Source organism: Hippocampus comes, unplaced genomic scaffold (genome assembly GCF_001891065.2).
Source record: "Hippocampus comes isolate QL1 unplaced genomic scaffold, H_comes_QL1_v1.1 scaffold87, whole genome shotgun sequence".
Lineage (NCBI taxonomy): Eukaryota > Metazoa > Chordata > Actinopteri > Syngnathiformes > Syngnathidae > Hippocampus > Hippocampus comes.
This window is the reverse complement of record NW_017805739.1, coordinates 537,943-549,916: the sequence shown is the minus strand read 5'-3', so window position 1 is coordinate 549,916 and position 11,974 is coordinate 537,943. Positions and strand designations below refer to the sequence as shown.

Here is an 11,974-nt window from a genome sequence, read left to right as displayed (position 1 = left end):
AAATGACGAAGGAGTGGAAAGGAGAGAAAGAGAGAGAGAGAGACAGAGAGAGAGAGAGAGAGAGAGATCAACAGCACCGGTTTGTGGGGTGTTGCGAGTGACTCGAACCCATTTCACCACCGAGTTGACCTCGTCATTGCGCCTTCACATTTGTCTGAAATCGGTCTGGTGCTATCAATGTCACAATATTTTCTTGATGGCAATATTTGACAGTTGACCCGCTCGCACTGGCCACCACATCAGTTCCACGGGCATAATCTAATACAATCCCATGGACAAGGTCTATCAAAAATATACTGCCAAGGATAATACGATCCTGTTATTTTGGGATTAGCCCAATTTGGATTAGGCGCGCGCTGAGTCGATGAGCTGTTGTTTGTTGATGTCAAATGCAGGTTTGTGTGACATTTTATTTTTTATTTTTTGGTCAAGATGAGGAAAAAAAAACGCAAGGCCCGGGGGGCCAGATCTGGCCCGCCTTATCATTTTATGCGGCCCGCAAAAGCAGCTCAAACATGTCAACTTCTACGATCCTTTCTAAAATTCATTCATTCATTCATTTTTTGATCCGCTTAATCCTCACAAGGGTCGCGGGGGTGCTGGAGCCCATCCCAGCCGTCTTCGGGCAGTAGGCGGGGGACACCCTGAACCGGTTGCCAGCCAATCGCCGGGCACGCAGAGACGAACAACCATCCGCGCTCACTCTCACGCCTAGGGGCAATTCTGAGTGTTCAATCAGCCTGCCATGCATGTTTTTGGAATGTCGGAGGAAACCGGAGAACCCGGAGAAAACCCACGCGGGCATGGGGAGAACATGCAAACTCCACACAGGGAGGCCGGAGCTGGAATTGAACCCGGTACCTCTGCACTGTGAGGTCGACGTGCTAACCGCTGGACCACCGGGCGGCCCCCTTTCTAAAATGTTTTCCAACATTTTTAATTCTCATATGTAATCAATAAGAGATATATTGTAAGCATTTTTCAATGTTTCTCTTGACTTCTTCATATGTCATAACGGCCCTCCAAGGGAAACTGTAATTAAAATCAGGCCCGCGACAAAAATGAGTTTGACGTCCCTGGTCTAGAGGAATGGAACACAAGAATGTGCTTTACCTCCTCCAGATGTGCAGTCCGACGCCCATCGACAGCAGCATGACGAGTGCCGCCACGGACACGACAGCGATGATCACCACAGGACTCTGTTCACTGGATGCCAGCGCCACTGCAAAAGGAAGTGAAATAGGTTGTTGACAAAGAGACGAAAACAAACCCGCATCTGTCTGATGGACACTCTTTAGCATATTCAACAGCAACATGAGTTGCAACATGCTGAAAGTAAGGCCCCGGCATCTGTCTCGCTAAAGTACTTTTAAAGAAAAATGGGAATGAAAATCCTGTATTAAAAACACCTCTCGATATGATGCCTTTCAACGCCAGGCAAACGATCCCAAAAAAAAAAAAGAAAAAAAAAAAGAAGAACAATCACAAACTTTTCTGGCTTGCCTTATCTGCGGCGAAAGGCATTGTGCTGTTTATATTTTGGGATGGTATTTCTTGGCTACATTTCCCATGTAGTTACAAGGATGTTCGACTCCGGCTGCTTTGAAAAGTTTCCTGAGGTCATCACTTGTTTGACACTTCTCAGCTCGCCTGCGGCAAGAGTAAGCATCGTCCGTAAAGTAACTGTGAAACTAAGATCTCACTTGCAAAAACACAAAAAGGTCGACCGCTTTTGTGTAATATTCCGTTTGGCCCAAACTAAAAAAAACCAAACAAACAACAAATGAGCCATGCTGGATTTGGTCTTTTGACCGCATGTAGGAGATGCCGGATGCGCGGAGCGGCTTTTAGGTAAATTCGCCCCTGCGTATCACTGCACTAAAAATCCCACCGCTGAATATCAAAAAGGTTTCTTCCATTAGAATTTAGAGGCCTAAAGCACACACGCAGAGCAAAAACAACACTCGGAGGTGTTATCAAAGACAAAGTGTTTCACAGCTCACCGATAAAAATGTGGAATCTTCACACATTATCTCAGACTGTCACAATGCTGACACTCTCAAACCCGAGCCGCGCGCCTCATTGTTTAGGCTGGCCGTGTGCCCACGCGAGCTCCCCCGCATCTTAAATCACCGGTCGCCTGGAGGTGCTCGGCGGAGAGGCGTCAGCGAGGAGAAAAGGGAACAGGACGAGGCTGGGGCGGAGGTGTTAAAAGGCTACTCACGCTCTCCCAGTGTCTGCAGTTCCAGGGGAGCGCTGAAGGCTCCGTAGTCGATTGGGGAAGGAGAGGAGGAGGAGGAGGAGGAAGAAGAGGAGGAGGAGGAGGAGGAGGAGGAAGGATAAGCAGAGGAGGAAGATGAGGAGGCAGAGGATGAGAGCGAGGAGGAGGACAGCGAGGAGGACGGCGCTGGGGTCGTGAAGGGGCGAATCAGGAAGACGTAGGTGGTGCCGGCTTTGAGGTTGTTGACGCTGATCCGCGTGGAGGACGTCTTCACAGTGGAATAACTTTGATCCTTTTGCTCCTGCGGAGACGGCGAGCGTGCGATGAGAAGAAACGGAAAGAGATTGAATGACACGTCCGTCACGTGGCACAAAAGATTAGATACACCACAATAATGAAGTATCGCACTCATTAGATTGTGCAGGTGCGCCTAATGTTGCGTCCTGCGAGTACGTCGCGTCTCACGCTGCGAAAATGACTTTGAACAAACTGCCATTAGCGTAATTGCTGTCGTGTTTTTTTTTTTTTTGGGTGTCATTTGCCTGCCATGCTTGTGACGTTATCAATTTATCTTCATGTGTCCATCGGCATAATGACTCAAACTAACACCGAATGCGGATTTGCGGGCAAAGATTTCAAAAGTAACACTTTTTTTTTTTTTTTTTTTTAGCCAATCGTGAATAAACAAATGCAGAGAATACCGTAGGTGTCATTTTTAGTCCAGACGAACGAGGACAGAGGATGAGGAAAATTGCTTTAAAAAAAAAAAAAAAAAAATTTGAAGCACCCATAAATTCTTCACGTTTGAAGAAATAAAACAAAACATTCACTGCCGTGTGTAATTTACTCCGGTGAAAAATAAGTGGGAGCGAATGTTGAGCAATATTTTTGGCTGTTATGTTGGCCCACAGTATAACACAACACGTTAATAAGAGAAGAAAAATGAGACCACAACTCCAAAGCGATACCATTTAAAAAAAAAAAAAAAAAAAAAAGAGAGAAAAAAAACATACGACAGGCTCTTTGTCGCTGTGTAATTGTATTGCCTTTTCATTTCATGGCTTTGCGACAATGTTGCTGTCTGACTCAGTTATTTTCTATCCATCCCCTTCACTCTTGCTTTTATCTACCACCCTCCCAAATCATCTTCCTTCAATTCTCTCCAGCACCACGCTCTTGGAAACAGTAAGCCGTGTCATCTTCTCCTAATCTGTTACCCGTCTAATACGCTATCTAACTTGTTCTCAACCTCGGCCATCTCAATCTTAGCAAATCCTCACCGCCTTCTAACATCGCCTCACTTTTTGCGCAGTCTTACCCGCCCCGCACCTTTTCCACGTGGCAAAACCGGGACGAGGGATACATATTTTCATAAATATGGCAAAGCGTAGAGAAGAGACGGAGGTGCGAAGTGTGACAGACATAACCGAAAACACGCCGTATGAAAATGGTGGTTGTGCGACAGCTGTGAGTTTACGAGCAACGGCAGATTTAGTGTGAAGACTGTCTGTTGGGAACCCCGTGTTGAATGAGTGTGATGTGACATTTTAAATGACAGTGGCTGTCCACATGACCGCTCCTTAAAAATACGTACGTTTTCCCACTTGCTGATGATTAACTGAACATAAACATAGTTTACATTCATCCTGAAGTTCGTAACATGTGTACGTTAAGCCCAGCTGTGCTTTTGATAGCTAACGTTCCGCAGTGTTAGGGGACTCGAGTCACATGACTTGAGATGAGTCTTCAAAAATCGGACTTGCGACTTGCTTGGCTGAAAACATTTGGCAACCTGCTTCACACGTTAAGAATATGCGGCGCAAAAGGCTATCAAAACACTTCCAACATGCGACGACGGAAGGAGCTAATTAAAAATCATTGAATTAGGATTCAAGGATTATGCTTCTAATACAATCAGGAAAAGGAGAATGGCAACAACAAATCAAAAAAGGAAAAGAAACAATTCCAATATCTAACTTCATCCGTCAATATGAAAACCATAGAGGCTGTGAAGCTATGTTAGCTTCACAGGTTAGCTAACATCAGCCAAGCTTCATGTCGGTCATGCGTTTAATTAAAGTTAGCTTCACAGGTTAGCTAATGTCAGCCAAGCTTCATGTCGGTCATGCGTTTAATCGAGAAGATAGTAGCGTGATGGACAATACAGAGTCTGATTTGCGATAAACATTTCTCATCATAGTAGCAGTGTTCCATACAGTGCTAGCTGTGAACAATCCATGCAAGTAGGAATTGATTTTCAACATGAAAACTTGACTCGACTTTCTAGAAATTTCGTGGGAACACAAATTATTTGAGTTTTGCTGCAGTAACCTCTGACTTGATGAGACTTGACATGATTGACACTAGGAAGCTAGCATGGCGCCAAGACTGAAAATCAGAATGGCTAAAAACAGGCAGTCAAATGTAATTTTGTTTTAGATGCGAGGGGGGCTTGACCGTTTCATACGGGACGGAGAAAATTATTTCTAACTATATTTTAAAATTTCAATAAAATGCTGCAGGGCCTTAACACAGATTTCTGACAAGAGTTCGAGGTGTTCAAGCACCACCTTTTGGGCTCAGTTGGTCCAACGGAACATTCTGTTTTGATGACCATTGAAAAAAAAAACTGGGTTTACCTTCTCATAGTATTTGACTTCATATTCCGTCCGGCTTCTATTTGGGGACGAAGGTTGCCTCCACACCAACGTGACACTCTTTTCCTCAATCTTCTCAGCTCGTAGCTCACTGATCAGAGATGAAGCTTTACAAATAGAAAGGGCGAGGGAAAGAAGAATAGAAAGTCAGTCTTGGATTGTAGAACTCTGGTCGTGTTAAACATACAGCCCCTTCTTCAATAGCTTTACATTTGCCAAGGACATTAGGAACATTTTTTTTCTTGCGCCTGCAGTTACAGCCTGACGGTGTAACAAAAGTCTTTTTTTTCCCTCCTTTCAAAAACGGCTATTGATTTATTCAGCAAGCCGACAGTATTTTCAGTTCAGATTCGAAAGAAAAAGCGTTTTATATTTAAGGACAGATGGGAGAGTCCGCCAATATTCTACTTTAGGGAGACGGATGAAAAAAAGGAGCGGGACAGCAGTAATGGATTAGTCATTCAACAGACCTTGTAACAGTGTGTGCGTGTGTGTGTGTGTGTGTGTGTGTGTGTGTGTGTGTGGTGTGTGTGGCAGACAGAAGCACGTTGAGACTGACAATAGATCAATGCAGATATGGATTGACTTAAACTGGGGCAGCTTCTTGCGAATGAATGCTGCAAAGTACACTATTCGTAAAGTGCACCATCGCATCTAATTATGCCACAGCTAATGAGAGCAAAGATTATGAAAATAATTCAACTTACACTAGCCCATCTAGTGCGTGTGTGTGTGTGTGTGTGTGTGTGTGTGTGTGTGTGGTGTGTGTGGCAGACAGAAGCACGTTGAGACTGACAATAGATCAATGCAGATATGGATTGACTGACAAGTTGGCATCGACGTAAGACTAAAAGGATGGAGAGCCTCCCAAATTCAAACAGCCACTTTTCATTTTTTATTTTTTTTCCTCCGAGTCTCTCAATTAATCTAACCGCAATAACTTTTTCTGACTCAACCCATGAGAGTCCAAGAGAAAAGTTATCCAGATGACTCCTCTCTTTGGCTGGATGAACACAACATTGTTGAAAATTCTGTGGACTATTCATTGTTTCCATTTTCGACAGGTGATCAGTGCGGGGTGACATTTTTACATTTTGTATTTTTGTCTGAGCCTAATATTAAAAAATGAAAATTTATTTTTCCCCCCCCCGCCATATTTTGTGTAAATCAATCACTTTTTCCATTTAATAATTACTTTTAATCACCATTTAAAAATGTACACTGACACATTTCCATTATAGGTCACGGCAGCGTAAAAAACAAAAACGAGAACAAAAGAAAATTAATCTGACATCCTCCGATCGGAATCGGGGCTCTTCTATAAACTAAAAATCCGCGATACATATTAAATAAGTGCAAATGGGACTGCAACATTAACTGAAGGATGGGATAATGTAAATGTAAATAATATTTGTTAGAGGAAATAAGGAATTTTAGTGTCGACGCAGGATGTATTCGAGCCACTCACGGGCTACTTGTAACATTTTTATTACACAATTAGGAGCATGGTGAGGGGTTGTTTAATGTTTTTTTTTTAATAAATTACATTTAATAAACAAGAAGTAATTATTGTAATTATTTTTTTCTTTGGTATGTAAATTACTTTTTGTTGCTTTTCTTTGTTGTGTTTTTTTTTCAATTTCTTTGTCATCTGTCCTTTCTGCTGCTCCCATCAGTAACCTTAAAAGTAAACTCTTTTTTTTTTTTTTTTTTTTTGCTGCTGTCCTTTTTCCTGCTCATATTTCCCCCTGACCTTTAACCGACATTTCATCTATTTTGTTGATGGCAACCGCCGCACTTCAATATGGTCGACCTGTCACTCACTCAAGAGACAAATACTGCACATCCGCAAACAGAAATAATGCGGGTCTCCATTTTTTTAATTCAAGATAACAGTCGAGTGAGGCAATAGATTAAAACAAAAATTTATCCTTTTTTTTTTTTCCCGGCTGTCTTGGGGCAACAGGCGACGGACACACTTTGCATGGACAATTATTCGGCAGTGATTGGTTATTAAGGGCAGCATATATGCAGGGAAAAAACAAACAAACAAACAAAAAAAAAAAAAAAAACGACGACTCTACGGTGACAAAACTATCAAGTCTCCAAACAGAGGAAATGCTCATCTTAATACACTAACTCAAAAACGAAGAGTAAATCTGCCCGGTTCACCTTTAACTGCAGACTGTTGTTTGCACTTCTTTGCTTTCTTTGTGCTGAATTATGCATAAGACGGGTGCTTCCCGCCCCACTCCCCACTAAATCCCAGAACACATTAGAGCTCAATCTCGGCACCAAAGAACACATTTGGATGATTTCGCTATAGACGTGCACCCACAATCACTTGCTTGCTTTGTACCTCGACAGCGGAAAATAAAGGGTCTCTTGCCGCTGTGCAAGGTTCAACGTGCGGGTCTGCATTACTGAAGCATTATAGATTCATAGATTTTTGCAGTCTCGGTTTGAGTACAAACATGGACCCACAAAAAAAAGGGCAACTTATACTCCAGAGCGACTTATATATGTGTTTTTCTTCTGACTGGTGCAATTTCCACTCTGGAGCGAATATGGTAATCTCTGTTTCTAAAAGTTCATTTCATGCAATCAGACTATAGCAACACAGTCCAAGATCAGATATGAGATACCGCAACCAAATATCACAAGCGAGTACGAAATTGTATTTTCAGAGCTGGACTTGATGTTGACTATCATCTAAAAAAAAATATATAGATATTTTTTTCCTGCCGTCTTATTTTCAGTGACACATGAACACTGACAGGCACAGAATGAGTTTCACATGCAATAGAGAAGAGTTGGCGGGCCTCACAGGCGAGAAGCTTCCTTAGCTTCGCGTTGGAAGTCATTTTCAAACACTCATTGTAGAGCGGCGACAACATTGAGGGGAGACGCTGATAGGCACTTGTCAGAAAGACATACAGCTTCACAAAATGCCCAATTTGAAAGCTTCGCAGTGCACGTCCCAATCGTACAGACGAGGCTTGCAGGCTTCAAAAGGCAAACAATGAGGAGGAAAAAAAAGGGGGAGAGAATAGAGGAATAATATTACAGGACGGTTGGCACAATGTCGGACTGGGACGGTCATTTTTGGAGTGAATTTAAAGCATAGTCGCTGCCTTTATATGAGATGACTAGTTGGGGCAGACACAAAGTAAAATGAATGCAAGTTAATAGTCAGTATGCGCAACACGCATGGCGCCAAAGATTCCAGGCCGGTTGTTTAACTTTGCCTTCCGTGCTCTCAAAGTGTGACTGAAAAGCGAGTTTCCTGAAATTTCAATTCAAAGCTGCTTCGTGATGCACAGTCCCAGTACAGGCCTCTCGTTATTCAAACACTGGGGGAGATGGGAGGGGTTGGGTTACGTGGCGGATCGAGCTCGGGACTCGATGGCAGGTACAGCCACGAATTGACTTTGGCACAAAATGGCAGCTGTTGCTTTCAGGCTCCTGTGGCCCGTGCGTGCGTACAAAGGCAGCGCTTGCACGACTGGCATGGCTGTTTGATTATCAAAGGAGACAGATGCTGAATCCTCTGTAGCACGCAGTGGCCCGCACGGTGGTCCGTGCAGATTTCTGAATCCACCTTTACCTTTGATATCATGCGTTATTTCCTCAAGATGAGCAACTTCATGCATGGGATTGTGTCCAAAACCTCCACGATGTCACTTGAAGCATCCGCGTTGCTTTCAAGGCCTGCTTTGAGACGTCAGACGGAATGTCCTATTGAGATTCAGCAGCGTTCATGCTCCAATGCAAATACACGGCTTGATTCTATTCAGAAAATAATAATCCGAAAAAAAAAAAAAAAAAGTTCAGCAGCAGAGAAAGCGAAGAGGGCAGCAAAGGAGGCGAGGTGAGCTGATAGAAATCTTCGGCGGTTATTATTGTTCATACCAGTGTTGGGGGAAAAAATGGGGAGGGAGGATATTAAAACACACATACATGCACACGCACACGCACACAGCAATTTTGGATAAGTCTATCTGTGAAAGGGATGCACAGCAAAGAGGAGACACTTGGACATTTCCATCTAAACGGTTACGTACACGTTCGCTCTCGTTCCAGTCACCAAATTGGGCGTGTGTGTATCTGACATCGGGAAAAAGAAGAGGGTGTCTATTAGCGCGACAAGGGAAAAAGGAGTCTCGGTGACGGCGTAATTAAAAGTGCCAGTCAGTGGGCGGGTGGCCGGGAGCAGGACGAGAAACGGCGCGCAAACAAGCTAATAAGACAAAGAGACAATTGGCAACTGTGCGTGAGAATGACCAAGATCTCTTTTAATTTAGGACGACAGCTTGGGGGGTAAAAAAAAAAAAAAGCTTCATTTTGAGGGTAGAGTTACTGATGAGAGGCTAATCGGTATCATCGTCGTCATGGCAACTCTGGATCGCATTTTTGCGTGGTCAATGATCATTTTGGGACCAGCCTAGATGACGTGATGGGCAACGTTCAAGTACGGCATTTCAACGAGGTGTGTTGGATGCCTTTTATCTTGCTCTTTATTTTTCCCAAAACATTGAGCCTTTTTTTTTTCTCTTACTTTGAATCGTTATGCCCTTGCCTGTCTTTTCATCATGTACCTCCTCCTCTGATCATTAGTCTCACCGGCGCCTTGTCAGACTTGCCCTTTCCCCGCGTGTCTGTCAATCACTTCCTTGCCTGCACTTGTGCTACCGACCTGCTTTAATGATCAATGACGACGCATATCGCCGGTCCCGGTTTTCAACGAAGCCGTCTCGTGTATTTGCATTTCCAAATCTCGTCTTGATTCTCAAAATGTGAAACTAAAAATCAGCTCAATAAACCATACGAAACTCCGACGAAAAGCACCCAAACGAATCAACCGACTTCAAAATCCGTTCTCTGTCTCTGATCATCGATAGTGCGCTCCATCTTTTTCCATTTCCAAGCGCGACGTTTTTAACCAGCACCCAGTAAATCAGGAATGCTCCCTGTTACACTTCCAAGTCCATTCCCATCATCTGTCATGTATTATTTCCCCGTTTCTATGATCATCATCATCATCATTGATTCTAGATTGCATTACAAAAGATAATTTGACGGATCAATCATACTGATTAATGAGAGCTCGGATGACGCCGTGCGCTGATTAACATTTTATAAGACGAAGCCGATGCCAAAGAATGGCAGGGCAACTTTGTATACGTGCGCGTAAATGCATGCCTACCTGTGTGGGGTGGTGGGGGGGGGGGGAGTGTTCGCTATTCACCCAGACAAGCTAATTAGTCTGTCAGCGACCTCCCAGTTTGGATCAAAGAAAATTTGGCTTCGGCTCTCGATGCGGATCGCCCACTATTTTTACACAGCGGGACTCAACAGAAGCTCTTTTAACAGAGGCACCTTACAAGGTATTACACAAAGAAAAATAAGACCCGGGGAAGAATTCTGAAGTTTTATGCCTAGTCTGACCCTCTGGCGTTATTTTGTTTGCGCTTGTTTGGCTCAGATTGCATTGAAGTCTGCCCTTCGACCCTGAATTATAAATACAGGGTTGCGCGGTCACCTTCGCCCGAGCTTTGCGTGGCTATCAAAGTGGCCATCACACTTTCCACGACAACAGAAAAAAAAAAAAAATCATATAATCATAAAAAACATGAAATTCATATCCAGAGTCAGTAGCTCTTGATCGACGCCAAATATAGGCCAAGTGGTAGGCAATTAAAATTCCCATCACAGAGTGACAAAGCATCTTCAGCGGCTGTGCTGTAGTCCCGAAAAGTAGCTTGATGACTCTATTCATTTAGTGCCTGCTGAAGCCTCACCTTGCCATCACTTCTAATTAAGGAGGGAAAAAAAAAAAAAGGATTGAAATGCCTCCATGCAGAGTGCCGGAGGCGGGGATGGGGGGAGAAAAGGTAGAGAGGGGTGAAAGAGGATTGGGGGGGGGGGGGGGGGGCTATTGGGAACTTGATCAAGAAAAGCAAAGTTTTGTTTATTAGCGGCAGATCAGCCGTCATTCTGACAGAGAAGCAAATATTCAAATGCGAAAAAAAAAAAAAAAGCCCAACAAGGAGTGATCTCGGCTCTCAACTCATAAATATTCATAAAGTTCTGCAATCACACATCAATGGTTGTTCGAAAAACAAAAACAAAAAAAAAAAACAACGTTGTGTTGAGTCAGAGTCACAATCAGCTCCATTTCTTGTTTTTGATTTTAGAATCAGACTGGCAGAACTGTGAATGGGTGTGAATTTGAAAGTGGGGGTGGGGGGGGGCACATCCTGTTCTCCAGCCAAACACAGTTTAATGCAATCCCAAAATATTTGGGCGCTAAATTGTCATTTCTAGCCATTGGGCGCTGCCCCCTTCCCCCCCCCCCCCCCCCCCCCCCCATGCACCCCTGTTTGTCTGTCCTCAAGCACCACCACGACACAAAGTTCACAAAAGATTGCCGTCGTCCGCACGGCATTTCCGCTCATTTTCACTAACTCTTCATCTGCGCCCCCCCCTCCCCATTTTCCTCTGCTCCCAGAAGGCCTTCTGCTCACATCGCTACGCCGTTCACCTCTCCTCATCCCTTCAAATTCCACATTCAAGCGCTCCCTCTTCCCCTCCGCCTTCCCTCGTCCGTCTCTCAGGCCCGTGGAACTCCGCGGGGACCAGCCATCTAAGCGGAGCCGGTAATCCTCTCAGGATATTGAAATGCCAATCCTTTCCTCCTCCTTGACCCACCCCGTCACTACAGCCATCCTGCATCTCCCCCCCCCTCGACTTCTCTGCCTCAGCTAAAGGGCTTTGGAAGTACCACCAGGGGCCGGGACGTTCAACCCGCGTGTGTTTTCGATCACTTGCGCGCGCACACAAAAGCCGTACAAGCCGAGGGGGATGATACCGCGGGGTGCTATCGTTCCCGCGTATACAAGATGGCGTACGGGCCAATGCACAGAGTCAGCTGTCACGCCCAAATGGCCCGGTGCAGGCGCCGCAGACGCACGTGCGCGGCTCCGCGCAAAATCCGCGGCTAGATAAGGAGCCCCGGGTAATTCTGATCCCAGATTTATCCGCCCCATGCCCCATTGACTCACGCAACCCCTGCTACGTTTCTATCCCCAACCTC

General features: G+C 44.6%; 1 protein-coding gene across 1 annotated transcript in view; it reads right to left on the bottom strand.

Moving 5' to 3' along the window:
* Nucleotides 1-11,974, bottom strand: part of epha10 (EPH receptor A10) — a 133,733-nt gene that overhangs the window by 20,075 nt on the left and 101,684 nt on the right. Inside the window, exons 7-9 of the mRNA XM_019883221.1 lie at nucleotides 4,861-4,985; nucleotides 2,225-2,522; nucleotides 1,114-1,222 (exon numbers count right to left, since the gene is read on the bottom strand). Of these exons, the coding sequence (XP_019738780.1) occupies nucleotides 1,114-1,222; nucleotides 2,225-2,522; nucleotides 4,861-4,985 (532 nt within the window). The remainder of the gene's footprint in view (nucleotides 1-1,113; nucleotides 1,223-2,224; nucleotides 2,523-4,860; nucleotides 4,986-11,974) is intronic.